The 20596-nt window shown below is 43.7% G+C and overlaps 1 protein-coding gene across 1 annotated transcript in view; it reads right to left on the minus strand.

The window, feature by feature from the left end:
• Positions 1–14519: 14519 nt before the first annotated feature.
• clptm1 (CLPTM1 regulator of GABA type A receptor forward trafficking) overlaps positions 14520–20596 on the minus strand; it is a 33585-nt gene continuing 27508 nt past the window's right edge. Inside the window, exons 11-14 of the mRNA XM_052044165.1 lie at positions 19884–19979; positions 17728–17863; positions 15521–15688; positions 14520–15405 (exon numbers count right to left, since the gene is read on the minus strand). Coding sequence (XP_051900125.1) covers positions 15239–15405; positions 15521–15688; positions 17728–17863; positions 19884–19979 — 567 coding nt within the window. The 3' untranslated portion in view covers positions 14520–15238. The remainder of the gene's footprint in view (positions 15406–15520; positions 15689–17727; positions 17864–19883; positions 19980–20596) is intronic.

The following is a 20596-nucleotide window of genomic DNA, read 5'->3' on the forward strand; positions in this document are numbered from 1 at the left end:
GCACAGTGTACATGGAGGTTATGAGGGAGGGAGGGGAAGATGGAAGAAAAGAAAAAAAGAGAGAAAATGACATGTTTAACATCACTTTTCATCTCTTTTGGGTTTTCCAAACATTTAACAACCAATGAAACATCAATATTGAAATGTAGGAAAACTCAGCAAGCTCCCACAAATATCAATGTGATAATGACCTGATCTAATGATGTAGGTCAAAGGTAAATATTAGCCAAGACACATGAGGCAACTCCCTGGCTCTGATTTGACCTGGTGCTTTAAGGTCTTTTACTTGCCCCTGAGAAAGCAGATGGGGTCTTCTGAAAGTTCACACCTCCAGCTGTGCAGCACTCCCTCAGTACTACACTTGGAGGGTTTGCACAGATTTTTGTGCTCAGGTTTCTGGAAGGTAAGACAGAATTGTACAGAGTCACCAACCAGGAAGGCTGCTGCATGGAGAGAGGTGGGGCCTGGAACTGAGATCAGGATTGACAATCGGTCCTGATGCAGGATCTCAACCTGAAATGTCAACCATCCCTTTGCCTCCACAGATGCTGCCGGGGTTCCTCCAGCTGTTTGCTCCAGATTCCAGCATCTGCTCTCTCTTGTGTCTCCTTGACAATCAGATGGCAAGTTTGACTTCTACTCTGTGCATGGAGGCGAGAGAGGCTTTGGAAGGCCCTGCATTAATACTGAATCTTGAATGGTTTGGATGAATTATTAAGAAGAAAGGAATTGTTTGACACAAGACAGAAAAATTAACCTCTTGTAAGAGGAGATGGAGCAAGATAAGATCAGGGAAAATAGATTCAGGTGGGATGGATCTATACTCTCTGAAGTGTCGGATAATAGGGGGTGACCTCTCTGAAACGCTGAGAGAGATTTACACGACAGATTGTTTCCTCTGGCTGGAGGGATCAGAACAAGGGGGCACAGTCTCAGGTCAAGGGTTGCCCCTTTAAGGCTGAGATGATGAGAAATTCCTTTACTCAGAGGATGCAAATAGTTAGTATTATCTACACTGGAGGCTCCATCATTGAGTACATTCAAGTCTGAGATTAATCTTATTTTGGACAAGAAGGGACACAAAAAAATGGGAATCAGGTAATTGGAGACAAAATCAACCAGTTTTATTGAATATTACAAGTTCAAGGGGGGTTAAGGTCCACTCCTGTTTCCACTTCTGTGTTTCATAGATGTTACTCTCAGTGTTCTACAACTGAACTGAGTATCAGGTCAGCTGTAGAACACTGTGCTTTAAGGTCCCAGTGTGACAATGGGACCTTTTTCCCAGGATGACAATGGCTAACACGAGGGGACATAATTTTAAGGTGATTGGAGGAAGGTATAAGGGGGATGTCAGGGGCAGGTTTTTTTTACACAGGTAGTGGTGGGTGTGTGGAACGCACTGCCGGCAGAGGTTGTGGGGACAGATACATTAGGGACATTTAAGAGACTCTTAGATAGACACATGAATGATAGAGAAATGGAGGGCTATGTGGGAGGGAAGGGTTAGATAGATCTTAGAGCAGGATAAAATGTCGGCACACCATTGTGGGCCAAAGGGCCCATACTGTGCTGTAGTGTTCTACGTTCTATCATCTGAGTGAGGGAGGGGGAATTATGTACCATATGCACCAATTTCTATGCACCACAGAAAGCATCCTATCGGGATGCATCACAGCTTGGTACAGCAACTGCCCTGCCCAAGACCACAAGGAATTGCAGAGAATTGTGAATGCAGCCCAGTCCATCACACAAACCAGCCTCCCCTCCACTACCGTCTACACTTCTCGCTGCCTTGGGAAAGCAGCCAACATAATCATGGACCCCTCCCTCTTTCAATTGGGCAGAAGGTAACAAAAGCTTGACAGCACATACCACCAGACTCAAGGACAGCTTCTATCCCACTGTTATCAGACTCTTGAACAGAACTCTCATACGCTAGAAGGTGAACACATTAGGAAGTTGTGGGCATGCTATGTTGGTGCTGGAAGTGTGGCGACACTTCGGGCTGCCCCCAGAACACTCTACGCAAAAGATGCATTTCACTGTGTTTCGATGTACATGTGACTAATAAAGATATTTTGTCTTATCTCATTGTTGCCCTTGCACTTTATTTGCCTACCTGCACTGCTCTTTCTCTGTAACTGTAACACTATATTCTGCATTCTGTTTTCTTTTTACTATCTCAGTGTAACTATGTATGGAATGATCTGTCTGGATAGCAAGCAAAACAAAGCTTTTCACTGTATCTCTATGCATTTGACCAAAGTAAACCAAATACTAATTAACCACTGGATTTCCATTCTTCCTCACTACATTGTGGCAGAAAGTGTGAACTGTGATGCCTTCAATACTCAAATATCCTGGAATATTCTTGTAAAGTATATTCAGGAGGTTGTACCCTAACAACAAGAGAATACTGTCTAGAATGTGCACCAATCATAATGGCCCTTCTGTTTAACAAGTAGGCAAGCAAACCTATGGTTCTAAAGGGAACATTACTGTCTCCCAGCACAATCTATAATATGAATACACTAACTGTGGAATGTTCTGTACCATGCTATTGAACAAGTGTGCCTGTGAAAGTAAATAGGAACGCTGATAGAGAACTGGATAATATGTAATCATTGTTGTTAACCTTGGAGAACAGCTTCAAATCTAATAGAAACTCAAGGCCACTGAAGAGGATTTCACAAGCTCACTATTCGCACCCTCTGATAATAATAGGCTTTGTTCATGCCTGGCTCACAAGCAGGGACTCACAATGAAATGTGTAGGAGGCTACTCACCATTTCATCAACAGGCTGGAGGTAAATTTTGATGTGTTGCATTTTACATATCTGGAGGCCACTGTCTGAAAGGGCAGAGGGGGCAGACAGCCAAAACAGAGTGAGGCAGGTTGAACAGAAGTGCCTAAATGGGTTTGGCAAAGAAAAGTTTTTAAATGGGTGTCCTTAAAGCGGTCAGCCAAGGATGTTCCAGAATTCGTGGTTTATGTAAAACTGGGGTGTCAGGAGGTGAAAGGGGGAGATGGGGCAACACACAAAAAGCTGGAGGAACTCAGCAGGTCAGGCAGCATCCATGAAGGGAAATGGACGGTCGACGTTTCGGGTCGAGACCTTTCATCTGGACTGGGGGAAGATGGGTCAGGAATGCATCAAGCTCTGTTACCAAGGAATATGGAGCTTGGAAGACATATTTATTAGGAAATCATAAAATACTAGAGAAGGCTTATACGAGCAAGTCAAATCAGCTGATGTTTGGCGTTGTTGGTGGATAGGTGGCTGTTGAAACACGAGCATTAAAATGCAAACACAAATTGCCCAGAGTGACATCAAGGTTCATCAGGAGGAATGAGAATGGATCAGTTGGGTGCCTCAAGTAGCATGATTTGGAATTTGTCTGGGAAAAATTGCTACCATGGCAACTTCAGAGTCATGTGTTACTGTTGGGTAGAAAGGATTATTCTGCATCTCTCTTGAACATAGATCTTCTGGACAAAAACAATTTATGAAAATGAATCACTTTCTCAAGCATAAAATCCCACAAATAATACTGAATAGATAATCTGGTATTATGTTGATCTAATGTAGATGTCGGAAATCTGAAATAAAAGCAGAAAATTCGGGAAGCACTCAGTAGGTCGGGCAGCATCTGTGAAGAGAGAAGAGGAGTTAACGTCTCAGGCTTGAAGACCTTTTGTTAGAACACTTCAGAAAAAGAATCTTTGACCTGAAATGTTAATCACAGATGCTGTCTGACCTGTCGAGCATTTCCAACATTTTCTAATTTTATGTCAGTTGCATGATAGATGTTGGCGAGGGAGGACTCTAGTTTTGGCTGGTGGGATGAGGGTTTTTATTGTCTATGCCCCATTCCTGCTGTTGTTTGCTTGTTCTGAGCCAAATTACCCTTAGTGCATTGTTAAGGATCTTGAACAAAAAAACAGAGTTAAAATTGGTGCGATGGAGAGGGGTTTGATAGTCAGGGAAAGCGGGGAGCTGATTATAATCCACAGATGTAGAGATTGTATCAGGTACAAGTGTGTTTGAGAAACGCTGTGTCTTTTCTTCAGGTTGGCATAGCAACACCTGCACAGTCCAAAAGCTGGAAGCAGCTGCTGAAGGCTTTCAACTGAGGGTGTCGTTACCGCCAAAGGCAAGACCTATACCTGAGAAGAGTGGCGGGCATCTGGCAGGGACGGTGGGAGGGAGGGTGCCTGAGAAACACCAGGGCAGGAAGAACCAAGTCACACAGGCAAAGTCAAAGTCAAGTTTACTGTCACATGCACAAGTCCATGTGTGCACAGGTGCAACGAAAAACTTACTTGCAGCAGCATCACAGGCACATCGCATCAGATAAGCAGCACTCACAAGAAAAACACATTAATCATAAAATATACACAATTTTTAACAAGAAAAGGCACTTATAACAAAAATAAACAAAATCCACTTTAGTGCAAAGTGATCATAGTGTTGCCAAACCGTAGTGATTAGGGTTGTACAGAATAGGTGAAGGGAAGTAGCTGTTCTTGAACCTGGTGGTGTGGAACTTCTGTACCTCCTGCCCGATGATAGTTGCATGGCCCGGATGGCAAAACAGATAGCTGGGAGACACATGGGAGGGGTTAGGGTGTGAGGGAGGAAAGAGGCACCCAAGAGCTGTGGGACGAGGGATCGGTGAGGAAGCAACATTCAGAAACATGGGTTTTACTTGAATTGTGAGAGGAGGCACAGATTTTCCCGACTCTGTTGGCTTCAGAACCCAGTGCATGAAAACTTTCAAACAGGAACTGGATGATTGGGTGATGGAGAGAACCTGGTTGTGCTGAGTGGGGGGAGCAGAGGATTCCTCCTGGGATCCAGCACTTGCTTGGGGTGAATGCCTTCTCCTTGGTCTGTATCTTTATTTCTGTGACATCACAAGGCTCTAATTACCAAAATGATTGGACGAGAAGTTCCACCTTCAGGTTAAGAAAAAGCCAGGGGCCAGATTACCCAGTCACTTAACTCAAGTGGTGAGTGGGCGCTTGCTGTGCAGAAATTGGTTGCTAATTGTGAGCTGTGTGCCTCAAGCCTGAGCAACCTGGGTCTCTTCAACTTCCTACTCAGGGAAAGCAACCCTTTGGAATCCTCAATACCCTCTGATGTTCCCGTGCAAGGGACTGTCCACAATGGAAGCTGTAGAGCAACACAAGTTGAGGGACTCAAGAAACTGAATGCTGAGGCCTCAGTAAGGAAATGACCATCACAGAGTGAAGGGTTTGAACCAGTGTAAATCACTTGCTTCATATGGTCACACAGTCTACCAAGATCCTGCTATCCATCAACCATCCATTTACACCATTCCTACACATTTTATTCTCCCCACATTCCCATCAACTCCCCCCAGATTCTACTCCTCACCTACAAACAAGGGGCAATTTACAGAGGCCAATTCAATTAACCCACTGACCTGCACGTCTTTTGGATATAAGAGGAAATTGGATCACCCGGGGGAAACCCACGTAGTCACAGGGAGAACGTGCAAACTCCACACACAGAAAGGACCTGAGGTTAGGATCGAACCTGGGTCACTGGGGCTACCTTACTAACTGCATCGCAAATGTAAGTAGAACTTGTTGCGTAAGTGGACTGAGATCCCTAGTGCTGTGCTCTGATTTTAATTTAATCAATGTCCATTACACTTTATAAATTAGTATTTTGATTAAAATGCAAGATATCCTTCAAGACATCAGCAGTGAGGTACTGTGGAAAAATGTTACCAGGGTAACAACACCTGACCAAGTGGTTTCCATGCAACATCTTCCCCAGTTGTCTCCTCTTTCTTAAGATGAGGAAAGAGAGAATGTAGAATGACTCTAACGACATCAAATTCCTCTTCCTCAAAGTAAGCAGAATGTTGACAAATAACCAACGGCCTTTCGATGCTCTGCCCACCCACTAGATGACCCGGCGTGAAAATCAATCTGCAGATGCTGAAAATCTGAAATAAAAAAAAGAAAATGTTGGAAACACTCAGCAGGTCAGGCAGCATCTGTGGAGAGAGAAACAGAGTCAACGTTTCAGGTTGCGTGTTCTTTGTCAGAACTGGGAAAGAGATAAATATGTTAAGTCTTAAGTAGCAGAGAGGATGGAGGAAGAAATGGATAGGACAAAGGGAACATCTGTGACAGGGTGAGGCCAGGGTTGCCATGGAGATAAGTTGTAGAGGTCCTCCAGTCAATGGGGCCAATTAGAGGGTGAATTGAAAGGCTGCACTAATGGAAAGAGAAAAACTGAGCTGATTCCACAGGTTTGACTTGCATCAGATGCAGATACCTTAAGTTACAGAATTCAGTATTGAGTCTGGAAGGCTGCAATGTACCCAGACAGAAGATGAGGTGTTTGTATTGGGTCTCAGTATAACAGTGATGGAGGCCACTGACAGATAGCTCTGAGTGGGAGTGGAATGAAGAGGCACACAATTAAAAGCCCAGGGTCATCCCTGCATACTGAGCGCAGGTGCTCCACAAAGCAGTTACCCAATCTGCATTCGGGTTTTCCAATGTAGAGGAGACCGCACTGTGAACACTGAATGCAGTACACTCGGTTGGAAGAAGTGCAAGTGAATCGCTGCTTTCATCTGCAGGAGTGGTTTGGGTCCCTGGACGGTGGGAAGGGAAGAGGGGAAGGAACGGGCATTGCATTGCCCCCGCAGTTGCATGGGAAGGTGCCGTAAAGAGGGGACTGGTTGCTGGGAACAGAAGAGTGGACCAGAGAGTTGAAATGCTGAAGTGGGAAGGGAAGGAGAACTGTGATGATGGAAACTTGTTGGAACTGGTGGAAACTGTGAAGGGCGATACATTGAACGTGAGGCTGGTGAGGTGAAAGGCAAGGACCAGAGAAATCTGACCTCTGTCCAGAAGAAGAGGCGAGAACAAAGATGCAGGAAATAGATGAGATGCAGTCAAGTGCTCTGTCCGCTATGTAGAGGTAAAGCCATGGTTCTGAATGATAGACATTTCAGAGGGCCACTGGGTGGAAAGTCTCATAGTTCAGAACAAAGTCGATGAGAATGGAATGGATGTACAATCAAGGTGTGTGTGGGAGTCTTGATGTGTGTGGCTTGTAACGAATGTTTATTTCTCGACTATCTTCTGAGATGGAGAAAGAGATCCAGAAAGGGAAGAGTTAAAGATGGATCATGTAAAGGGAAGAGGAGGATGAAACTTACCAGTGCAGGAAGCAGGTCCCAATACAGTCATTGATGTATCAGAGAGTTGAGGGACAGGGACTGAAACAGAACCTGTCTCACACACTTAGAGAACAACTGGTGTAGCCTGACCCATGGTCACCCCTTTGATCTGGAGAGAGTGGAGCTGAAGGGGAAGCTGTTGAATGTGACATGATGAAGCAGACCAGCCCCCCTCAATCACTGGTGCCGGGGACCTGTGAGGTGACCACTGAGAAAGATCACCACAGGCAATCAGAGGTGACCTGGTGGTCCGAGTCTGAGGTACCTGAAACTTTTTAAGCTAAGAAAGTGCTTGATTCACGTCAGGATGTCACTGATAAATTCAGCAGGATATTCATGAGATACTCCTTTACCCTAAGGTGGGTGAAAATGTGGAACTTCCTACCACAAGGAATGGGTAGGATGAAGATACATTTAGGGTGACAGAGGGGGAGAAAAGAACAGAAGGGAAGGTTTGTCAGGTGAGGTGAAGTGAATCATCTCTTTTGGGAAGATGATGGTCTTGTGTAGACTTGTTGGGCCATGAAGCCCTTTCCATGTAGATTCAACATCACTGTGTGTAGGTTTCTCGTGGACAGACTAAAGCACCAGCGAGACTTCAGAGGTCCATGAGAGAATGGGAGTGTTTCTGAGAGGGAAAGAGCAAGTGATCGTGTTCCCCAGCAGCACATTTCTTATCCAAGAATCCTCACAGCACAGGACTACTGATGGAACAGAGTTTGTACTTCATAGAGTTAGAGTTATTCCACACAGAAACAGACCTTTTGGCTCAACATCCATGCCAACCAACATGCTTATCTATACTAATCCCATTTGCCTACATTTGGCCCATATCCGTCTATAAACCTTTTCTATCCATGTACCTGTCCAAATGTCTATTAAATGTTGTACCCACCTCTACCACTTCCTCTGGCAGCTCGTTCCATATACCCACCACCCTCTGTGTGCAATACTTGCCCCTCAGATCCCCTTTAAATCTTTCCTCTCTCACCATAAACCTATGCCCTAAAATGAGACTCCCCTACCCTGGGAAAAAGACTATCTATTCTATCTGTGCCCCTCAGAATTTTATAATCCTCTATAAGGTCACCCCTCAGCCTCCTTCACTCCTGGGAAAACAGGCCCAGCCTGTCCAGTCTCTCCCTATATGTCAAGCCCTCCAGATCAGGCAGCATTCCTGTGAACCTATTCTGCACCCTTTCCGGCTTAATCACATCCTTCCTACAGCATGGCACCGGGAACAACACACAATGTTCCAAGTGCGGCCTAACCAACGTTCGGTACAACTGTAACGTGACGTCCCAACTCCTATACTCAACGTCTCAGCTGATGAAGACAATCACACCTTACGCCTTCTTCACCACTCTGTCCCACCTACGTCGCCACATTCAGGGAACTCTGTACCTGTATCCCAAGGTCTCGTTGTTCAATAACACTCCCCAGGGCCCTACCATTCGCTGTGCATCTCTGGCCCTGGTTTAACTTCCCAAATGCATCACTTGGCTCTTGTCTGAGTTAAATTCCATCTGCCATTCCCCTGCCCATTTTGCCAGCTGATCTAGATCCTGTTGTAACCTTAGACAACCTCCTTCACTGTCCACTATACCACCAATTTTAGTGTCACCTTCAAACTTACTAATCACACCACCTGCATTCTCTTCCCAATCATTAATATGACGAACAGTAAAGGACCCAACACCGAACCCTGTGGTATGCCACTGGTTACGGGTCTCCAATCTGAAAAGCAACACTCCAGTATCCCCCTCTGCCTTCTACCACCAACAATTTTGTGTCCAATTTGCCAGCTCACCCTGGACCCCATGTTATCTAACCTTCTGGAGCAGCCTACCATGCAGGACCTTGTCAAAAGGCCTTGCTAAAGTCCACGTAGACAACATCAACCGCTCTGCCCTCGTCGATCCTCTTGGTCACCTCCTCAAAGAATCGCAATCAGATTTGAGAGACATAACTCCCACATACAAAGCCACGCTGACCATCCCTAATCAGTCCTTACCTTTATGTTATACTCCTGAAAATGCGAACCACCCCTTGGCAGGCTGGGCTGCCTGCTCTGGGTTTACAAGGAGCTGTTGCTCAGACACTTAACTGAAGGACTCAAGTGGTGAAAAGGTTCTGCATCTAATCCACTTCAATTGCTTGAGCTGTAAATAGACCACTGATCAAAGTTTTCACTGCAATACAAATGTTCTGTCACCTGCGCCCATATGCACACACAAACACAGTAGAGAGGCCCCCTCGATCCAAAAGCTTCTTTGAAGTCCGAGAGAGTGCAAGGATCACACAAATTTTCTTTTCTCCGAGCCAGGCTCTGATCTCAAATTCAAGGCATCTTTGAGTGGTGCTACACAGGCTGAGACACAGCTTTCAAATCCGTCATTTCCACATCACACAACTGACGGCTGAGGAGGGAGTGCCTCTTCGCAGTTGGTCTGCCCTTCACCCAACGCAGGCCGAGCTGGGAGAAGAGGTGGGGAGGAGGAACTTAGGCTTTGAGGAGTCTCCCTAAAGCACAACATATTCAGCCCAGCCCCAGAATCTCATCAACTCTACATTCCTAACTCCTGAGTGAAGCATTTTCCTATTTGGAGGGGCCTGACTTTAACCCTGCCCCACCCCTGCTCTGCCATTGGTTGCTGATGCATCCAATCACATGGTGCTCCACCTTCCTCCAGCCAATCAGGAAAGCAAGCAGTCTCTACGACTTGATTGGATGTTCTGTGACAGAGTGATAGACCCCATCCCATCATCGTCAGCTTTAAACACCAACACAGTGTCTTACAGGTAGGAAAAAAGCCATTCGGACCATCAATCTGAGCCAATCATCAGTCACCCATTTTTATACCAATCCTATCCTAACACATTTTTCCAACAGCCATCAACTTCACCTCCCCACCCATCCTACCACTCATCTACACACTAGGAGCAATTTACCATGGACAAGAGGAATAGATAGAGTAGACAGCCAGCGCCTCTTTCCCAGGGCACCAATGCTCAATGCAAGAGGTCATGGCTTTAAAGTAATGGGTGGGAAGTTTAAGGGAGATATCAGAGAGGGTTTTTTACCCAGAGAGTGGTTGGGGCATGGAATACGCTGCCTGGGGCAGTGGTGGAGGCAGGTACATTGGTCAAATTCAAGAGATCGCTAGATAAGCATATGGAGGAATTTAGAATAGAGGGATATGTGGGAGGAAGGGGTTAGATAGTCTTAGGCGAGGTTTTAAAGGTCGGCACAACATTGTAGGCTGAGGGGCCTGTATTGTGCTGTACTGTTCTATGATTGTATGACAATTAACTTACCAACCTGCACATATTTAGGATGTGGGAGGAAACAGAGTAACTGGAGGAAACCCAGGTGGTCACTGGGAGAAAGTGGAAACTCCACACAGACAGCCCCAGGTGTCAGGATTAAACCGGGATCACTGGAGCTGTGAGACAGCAGCACCACTAACTGTGTTGCCAGGTTAGATACTGAGGAAATCCCTCCCTACACCATCCCATCAAAATCTCTGTGGTAAGGGCCAGTACAGCACAGATCAGAGTACAAAGGCTAGGTGGAGGCAGGATGAGCAGTAATTGCAAATAAGCAGCCTTACCGATGGTGAATCAATGCTCAGGGTAGAGGGATGAGAGGGTTAGCTATTAGTGGGAAGCTGAGTAGTGTGGATCTGAAGTTAAACAGGATGGTATTGAATAAAATGATAGAAGAACATGAAGTGGTCTGTGATTCAGTAATCTCAATTGAAAAGTAAATAATTGTTTGGGATTAACAGAATTAGATGATTTTCTTTTGGGCAGAGAGTCCACAACAAGAAGCAGCCCTGAATAAAAGGGGCTGCCCAATTAGATCTAAGATGAGAAATTTTGGCCTGTGTTGGGTAAAGGCCATGATCCTAACAATAAGGGACTGGCTTAAAAGGTTTATTCCTACTGTGGTATTTATTGCTTGGCCATATTTGTCTCTACCAACAACTTTTCATTCAGAATCTAACGAGACCTAGCAACATTACAGTCAATTAACCAAAAGGAATCTTCAGGGTTGGCTGTCGTGATTATGTAGCGGTGGTGTGCTCCATCTACTGTCGACAATGGTTAATGTCAGCACAGCCAACAATGTAAAACAGAGAGACAGGAGACTGCAGATGCTGGAATCTGGAGCAACACCTCCAACGCTGAAGGAACTCTGCAGGTCAGGCAGCATCTATGGAGGGAGATGGACAGTCGACGTCACCAAATGTAACTTAGGCTCAGATCCAGAGCACAGGGAAAATCCCTGTGAATTGTTGGAGTCCAAGTGAATTACATAATAGTAGACAGTTTAAGATAAATAACCAGAAAGCACTGGGTTAAGTAGTTGCCACCTAGGTCTGTTGATAGTTGGATGGGACAGTTTTGGCGAGGGGAATTCAGAAAGTTAAATAGAAAAGACAAAGCAATAGTGCAGGGCAGCAAAATGATTAACGATTACTGGTGTGTCAGGAAGGAACAGAACAAACAGTCGCAAATACACCTCCAATTTATAGTCAAAGTACAAAAACTGGACAATATTGAAGACCAAGGAGTAACTACTGCTGCAGGAATAGACCTTTAAGCCAATCCACCAATCTTTAGCGTTTGTAATAAGATAGGTAACACAAATAGAAATAAAACGATGGAATAAGCATAGACTTGGTTGCAAAGTGCCCATGGATGAGAATTAAATATTCAAGAACAGAAGAGGTTATTATACAAAATTGGGGCAAATTGGACTGGGGATAAATGTACTGGGGTGGGCAGAAAACCAAGATAAGAAATGGGTCATTGTGAAGAAAGGAGGATGTGACTGGAGTGCAGCAGAGACCACTGCTGTTCATAGTCAGTCAATGCTTTGGATGAGGCGAGCAAGGGTAATGTAGCCAGCCAATGGTACAAAGCTAGCCGGAAATGAGAGTTGCCAGGAGGATGCAGTGTAACTTCAGGGGTATATAGATTGGTTAAGTGAATGGGCGAGGACTTGGCAGGTGGAATATAATTGTGAAAATAAAATGCGAGATCATCCACTTTAGTATTGAAAACTAGAAAAGCAAAGTATTTTTTTAAATAGTGAGAAATTAAAAGGTGTTGGTGTCAGAGAGATCTGGGTGCCTTTGCACAGAGTTATCGTGCAGGTATGTTGGCCTTTATTAGAAGGGGATTTGAATACAATACCTCCTTGTAATTCCACAGGGCTCTGGTTAGACTTCACCTGGAATATTGTGTATGATTCTGGTCTCCCTCCCTGATGGATATGCTTGCAATGGAGGGAATGCAGTGAGGGTTCACCAGACTGGTGGGGTGACCACTTTATGATGAAAGATTGAGACTGGACCTACATTCTCCAGATCTTAGAAGAATTAGATCTCAGAAAACCAGTCCAGGGATTGGCGGGGTAGATGCAGAGATGACTTTCCCCCTGGCCGAGCTGGCTAGAAGCAGTGGTCGCAGTGTCAAAATAAAAACTTGACCATTTAAGAGAGAGACTGGTGAAAATTTATTCACTTAAAAGGGGTAGTGGATCCCAGAAAGGCTGTCGATGCTCATTTGCTGAGAATCTTAAAGAGAACTCCAGATTTTTTTTTGATATATTAGGCTAGTATAGAAAGTGGCTTTGTGGTGAAAGATTAACCATGATCATATTGAATGGTGAAGCAGATGTAATGTGCCAAATGGCCTGCTCTTTTCTTTAGTTCTCGTGCACTGTTTAAGCCTACAAGGAGCAGGCAGGCACGGTAGTGTAGTACTTAGCATCACGCTTTACAGCACCAGTGACCCAGTTTCAATTCCAGCCACTGTCTGTAAGGAGTTTGTACGTTCTCCCCGTGTCTGCATGGGTTTCCTTCAGGTGCTCTGGTTTCCTCCCACATTCCAGAAGACGTATGGGTTTGGAATTTTTGGGCATGCTATGTTGGCACTGGAAGTGTGGCGACACTTGCGGGCTGCCCACAAAACACTCAAAGATGCATTTCACTGTACATGAGACTAATAAAGATCTTACCTTAACTTAGAATCTTGAATGTTATTTTTGTCCTTTCACACTGACCTGTTTAGGCTTCTCGTGTTGCCTAGGCCCCACTGAATGAGACCTGGCCCTGCTGACAGCTCTGTATCACCAACCAGTGTGGCCTTTACCTACCTGCAGCAGAACATAGAGGCTGCAGACCCCCCAAGGGCCAGTGACAGAAAGATGCCCTACCCGAGAGTCAGGATGTGGCGCATTGCCCCACCCCACAACTCCTGACATGGGAGGAATGCACTGAATCTACCTTCCTCCCACACAGGAGGGTGCAGCAGGATGTAATGCCAGCCAAGAGGCACAATGCAACAACCTAGCTGCAGGGACAGAGGTTGAAACTCATCTGACCCACAGGGATGCCCCAAGACTGAATCTTGCCCCATTGTTTTAGAATCAACAAAGTACACAGGTATTCATATGGAGTGGTAAGAATTAAACTGCATCATTGATACACAGGGATGGCTTGAGAATAGAATGCCAATCGTTGGATAGATGCCAGTGCATTTTGGTGAACAGAATAGACGAAAAAGAATAGAATGAAGATCCTTTTGGAGAACCAAGGGCATTCATGCTTGTCAACAGATGGGAGAATCTGCATAACTGTAAGAGGCTTAAATATTAACCTGAAGTACTTGGGTATTTGCATATATTTATTGTTATTGTCACGTGTACTGAGATACAGTGAAAAACTTTTGTTTGCGTGCCATCCAGGCAGATCATGCCATAAGTACATAGAGGTAGTAAAGAAAAAACAGAATGCAGAATATCGTGTTACAGTTACAGAGAAAGTGCAGTGCAGATAGACAAAGTGTAAGGGCCATGATTCTGACAGACTTAGAATTGAGATTTTAAAGAGTAGAACGATTATAATAAATGGAATGAGCAGATCTGCTGGGGGCAGCTCGCAAGGAATCACCACACTCCAGCACCATGGGAGTCTAAAAACACAGGTACAGATAACACTGTGCTTACCTTATTAACTATGAATGAAGAGGCTTCTGAGGATACCCAATAAGTATTTTTCAATGCAAGTAAATTTGATGTTAAACACAGTACATAGTCACATTTTAAATAATGTCCATCAAGTCCATGACCCTGTATTAAAAGCAGAGGATAAGCACGATCCAATTTTTGGCACAGCCACAAGGAAGTGTGTTGTACTATCATCTCTGCCTAGGGCAACACTGCTTCCACTCAGCTCTCTTCAAAAACTATTGAGGTGGGGAAAATAAAGCACCAGAGGCAGGAACTGATTTTAAATCAACTAACCTCTACTTTTATTTTGGTGCTGCAATTTAGACACAAGTAAATATTAATTCTGAGCACCGTTCGAGTAATTTGCACAAACAGTTTTTAAGATGGATTCTATTATTAGAAATAAACACCATATTCACAACAGGGTATTCTGCACAGAAATACCCACCTACGTCAGCAGCTGCTAGATGGCCTTGGAATCAACACTTTTAGGAAATTTTCTTAAATGCAATTGTATTAAACCTTTAACAAATATTCACTGGCGAGGCTAACAAGTTCACATAAATCCCGCTTCAAAATTAGTTCCACAGCTAATAAATTAACATTGGTGTGTTTATTGAAACAGGAATCAGAATTTCAGATGAATGGAATAGAATCTTTATTACTAAAATCTGTTATTTCTCCCCTCTAAATAAACAGAGGCTGCCCTTTCAACAAATGGCTGCAATTTAAACGTTATTAGCAATTTAATGTACCAAATATTCCACAAAGGAATACAATGATTACAAAGTTATCATACTTAAATACAGATATGTTTCAGAACAAATACAGTACAGCACATTAACCTGGACTTCAAATTCACTTATCTTCAACAGGATTATATTAATACAAAAATCGGGAGATTGATTATTACAGTCCATGGTGTCACTTCTGCCTTTACAGTGAAACATTAAGGTTTGACAATACAAAGATTTACATTTAATCATTTTTTTTCTCTCCCTCTGCTTTCTCCATTACAGCTTTTGGGGAACTATCTTCTTTTGATTTCTTCACAATATCTTCCCCACTTGTCCCAAATTCATTCATTCGGGTGGGATCTACTCGATAGATCCAGCGTTGGTACAGGTAGATAAAAAACACCACATCTAATTTGTAAAACAGAGGAGAAATGAACATTAATTCAGACATTCATGAACTTGACAAGCCGCGATATTTAATTTGTCTTTTGTTGAGGCACTGGAATTTTATGCAAAGACTTACCATCTCTCAAACATCCTATTCTGTACATCATTGGCATTTTGATTACGAACGCAAAGAGGTCATCAATAAAAGTATTTAGTGCTTTGTAGGTTAGCATCCTCCATGGGAGATGGGCTACTGACTTCAGCTTATAATTAATGAATAGCTGTGGTGTCATTGTTATAAACCCTGAAGGGAGGAAACAAAGCAGACATTTATGACCATCAGAATTCCTGAACGACACAGAGACAGCCAGAGATATTTCTCTGTCCTATCCATCCCTCTCACACCTCCTGAGAGGACTAGTTAGTTGTGAGTTGCACTTTCCCAGCTCTGATAAAGGACCATTGATCCAAAGTATTAACTGTTTCTCTCTCCACAGATTCTGCCTGACCTGCCGAATGTTTCCAGGATTTCCTATTTTCTTTACGTCAGACTTCCAGCACCAAAAATTTTTATGATTTTCCACATATATTTTTAACTTCTGCGCTTAGTCTATAATTCAGCAACATTATCCAAGACAGAATGAATCCAAACCTGTTGATTACTGGCTAAGATCAAAAATCCATGCTGGATCAGAAAAGGTTGCTAAGTTTCCCACCACTAGTGAAATTCATGATTATTTAAATGATCAGTTTCCTTTCTGTTGTGTCAAGTAGATCCTCCTCTGCTACATCACCACCGAGCACACCCTCCCACCCCTGCTCCCCCACCAGTGCCCCCTAGAAGTTGCTATCCTGTTGCTCTTGTTTCTCTCAAGTCCAAAAGGGCACAAGGCAGTGCACAGCCCTTAACTGGGACATGTTTTACATAAGTCATTCTGTAAGATGACATCAATGACAAATCCAAACTGAAGCTGGGCTCAGACTATGAATTAATTTACAAGGTTAATTTAGGGAAAATTAAAGAGCTAACTTGATTCTGTTGGCCAGCCGTAAAGGCAAAGAATCTCTTTAATTACGTGCTCAAACTCAAACTTAAGTTTTGGTTTTCTCCTGGTGCCTGTGCTTTTGTGATCTATCGGTCCTTCCATCTCTCCCAGGGCTTACATGCCCCTTTTTGCTTTTCAAGTAGCTTGACCCATCAGTGTGGACTCTCCTATTAAGGTCTGCTGACCCACTGGTGAGCACTGTGGCTATCTCCAGGATTTCATGCCATAACACGACACTCTTGCTACATACACATTGAAAACAAAAGGCAGACAGATAAACTTTATCCACACTCGCCTGTAAGTTTACAAGTATGATCAAGGTACAATTACACACAAAAATGTTATTACCGTGACTTGCTTCATACAGTGGTGAGACTGTGAATTGTGCACTGGATAGTAATGTACAATGTCTTGTTTATTGCTCCCCAATTATCCCAGGTGCCCGAATGGACAATTACAGCATCCGATCAATATCAGGCAACTTTATCCTGGGAATCGAATCCAAGGCCATCCCTATCCTGCCTCTCACTTCTACTCTAGGCTGCAATTTTAGGGAACCACAGCAGGATTTGCAATTAAATCCTTTTCTTTTAGTTTCTTTATTCAAAATGTATGATATTTTCATACCTGGGCAACTCAGATTCTACTGAAGACAAATGAAATAATTTCACACATTTTAGTTCACCTCCGCTCCTAGACTCAAGATCAAACACTAGAAAGTGGTGGGTGCCTGGAATGTGCTGCCAGGGGTGGTGGTGAAGGCAGGTAAGATAGAGGTGCTTTAAATAGGCACAGGAATATGCAGAGATCAGAGGGATAAGGACTTGTGTAGGCAGAAGGGGTTACTCTAGTAAACTTTTAATTACTAGTTTAATTAGTTTGGAACAACATTGTGGGCCAAAGGGCCTGTTCCTGTGCTGCAAGATGAAAGATATCTTTATTAGTCACAAGTACATAGAGAGGAAACCAGAGCACCTGGAGGAAAGCCACACAGACACAGGGAGAACATACAAACCCCTTACAGACAGTGGTGGGAATTGAACCCGGGTTGCTGGGTCTGTAATAGCGTTACGCTAACTGCTACACTACCACGCCTGCCCTATTAAAATACTAAAATGGTTAACTGGTGGTAACCCTTGTGGGTTTCAACCATAGATATCAGTCACAGAAATAACTGACATTATTATTTGATGATAGAATGGACCTAAATCAGTTATTCAAGTTAATTTGCTTTAACTGGTGAATCTGTACTTTCTAGAGCCTGGTACAGAAATTTTCAAAAATCACGTATACTCACCAAATGTCAATAAGAAACCATAGAGCATGCTCAATACCCAGGAATACCAGCTTTTGTGCTCCAAATACAACAGGCTATAGACAGCATAGCAGCCCAACAATGGAAAGAGAATCCAGGACAAATATTTAAAAGCCATCTGAAAAGAACATCAAAATGTCCACTGTTAAATTTCAAACTGCTGGTGTACGTTAAAGATTGCACCTGCACTGAACCCAAAAAGACATTACCAAAAACAAATTACTTCTTTAAGAAATTATGGAAATCTCATCTTCCAAACTCTTGGATTTTAACAGACACATAGCAAATTTGTCAAATTCTTAATGTAACACAGCATAATTGAAAGTTCATGGCATGAATAAAAATCATATACTGCTATTCTTGAATTGTAAATGAGGGCAGAAGTTGTAGATTTTAAAGCACAGACGAAGCTCTCGCTTGCTTTCACCCTTCCTTTTTGCTTCAGCACCCCAAATGGGATAGTTATACATTTCAACCACAAGGAAATCCTCCTGACTTTCTCATTAGTGATTGAAAATCAGATGCGGGAAGTCTGAAATAAAGAGAAGATGCTGGAAACACTCAGTGGGTCAGGCAGCATCTGTGGAAAGGGAAACAAAGTTAAGGTTTCAGGTCCAGGAACGTCCACCAGAACCTGTAAAGTGAGAAAACAAGTGTTTTAAGCTGCAGTTGGAGGGCAGGCATGGAGAGAGCAAAGAGAATGTCTCCATCACATGAATTCTGTCCTCCACCCCTGCATTAGGTTTTATGGATTAGGGTAAGTTTGAGGAACAGCACCTGATTATCCAAACAGGCACATTAGAACCTTCAAGATTTAGCATTAACAATTTCAGATTTATAGTTTTACTTTGGTCATTTCACTCACACTTCTGAACTTTGTAACATTGCATTATCACCCCTAATGTGATTTAACCTTCCCTGGCTGCTTCCCCATCACAGATCTTTGCTTTTGCTCATTCCCCTTCCCCACTTTTTTTTTCTGCATCCTAAAACCTGTTCATCCCAAACTCTTCCCAGCTCTGCCGTTCTCTCCGCAGATATAGCCTGACCCTTTGAGTATTTCCTTAATAGACAGGCTAAGTGAATGGAGGACATGACAAGTACAATACATGGAAAATGTGGGGTCACCTGCAATGCTAAAAGGGAGTATTTCTTAAATGGTGAAGAGTTGAAAGGTGTTGGTGTTGAGAGGGATGAGTGTCTTTGTACATGAGTAGTCAAGTGTTAACATGATAGAAAAGCGAACAATATTTTTGACCTTTATTACGAGGATTTGATAATGAGTAAAGACATCCTAATGGACTAAACATCTTCAGATTCTAGATCATCTTTCACAAGTGTGTTTATTTCATCTCTAATGCTGTCCCACCACCATTTCCCTTCCATCTGCTCTTCCTAAAGGTCAAATATCCCGAGCATTCAGTCCCCAGCTTTGATCTCCTTGCAACCATGTCTGCGTAATGGCTATCAAATCCGACTTCACGTCCATTTGTGCCATTGGTTCATTTACTCCATGACAATTGCTTCTTGCATTAAGGTACAATGCCTTTAGCCTTGCCTTTTTGTCACTGTTTTTTTAAAATCTTACTTTTTTTTTGTACTGTGGCCCTCTTTGCCTTTCACTCTCCCTGTTTCGCTTCCTTTTGCTCTTTCCTTTCCGTCCACATTTCTCTCTTCTTGGCCATCCTTCTTAGGTTACAACACTACCCACAAAACCCCCTCAACAACACCAGCAAACATTTCCGCTTGGATATCGGTCCTCGTCCTACCTGGGTGTAAACCATCCCATTTATACTGGGATGGTCTCACTCCCCCAGAAGCAGTTCTGGAGTCCAGGGAATATAAATCCCTCCTTGCTGCACCGTCTCTCCAGTCACACATTCAATGGAGTGTTTTGCTCAATAATTTCAAGCAAATGCCTTCAGGCCAAACTAAAGCATCCCATCTAATTTCCTATCCGAGCCCTGCCCCCGCATTTCTCTGAACATTACTAGCTGGTGTGATCCTTTGCATTCAAGGTAAGAGTTGGGAACAGAATGCCAGGAATGAATTGAACAGCTTTACTTTACCTTGGATTTTCATCTATGCTTAAATTACAGTTTCAAGTACATACAAGCACAGTCTTGCTTCATACTCACATCATCATAGTTCTTAGTCGAGGACTGTACATATGTTGATTTATCTTTTAATGTCAAGCGTGGGAAGATTCCTGCCACTTTATTTTCACGGTCAACCTGCAACAAAAGGTTGATCTATATTATGTGCGATAACTTCAAAAGGATACAAGACAATTGAAGAATTAAGTTCATGGAGCACGTTCATTTGTGGGCAACACACTGGTGCAGCAGGTAGCTCCACCAGTCCCACTGGTGCTCCGCAGGCAGCTCCACCAGTCCCACTGGTGCTCCGCAGGCAGGAGCTCCACTGGCCCAAGTTTGACGCCGGCTTCTGGTGCTGTGTGGAGTTTGCACGTTCTCCCTGCAATTGTTTGGGATCCCCCCCTCTCCCCACATAACAAAGACGTGCAGGTTGGTAGGCAAGGTAGTGTAGCGGTAAGCACGATGCTATTACAGCGCCAGTGATCGGGGTTCAATTCCTGTCGTTGTCTGTAAGGAGTTTGTAAGTTCTCCCTGTGACTGCGTGGGTTTCCTCCGGGTGCTCCGGTTTCCTCCCACATTCCAAAGACGTACAGGTAGGTTAACATGGGGTTAAATGGGTAGCACAGACTTGTAAGGACCTGTTACTGTGTTGTATAAATAAAGTTTAAAAGTCTAAAGTAAGTTGCCCCACGTGCAGGCGAGTTGTAGAATCTGGGGAGAGTTGATAGGCACGTGAGAGAGAATAGCTTACA

Source organism: Pristis pectinata, chromosome 35, assembly GCF_009764475.1.
Source record: "Pristis pectinata isolate sPriPec2 chromosome 35, sPriPec2.1.pri, whole genome shotgun sequence".
Taxonomy (NCBI): Eukaryota; Metazoa; Chordata; class Chondrichthyes; order Rhinopristiformes; family Pristidae; genus Pristis; species Pristis pectinata.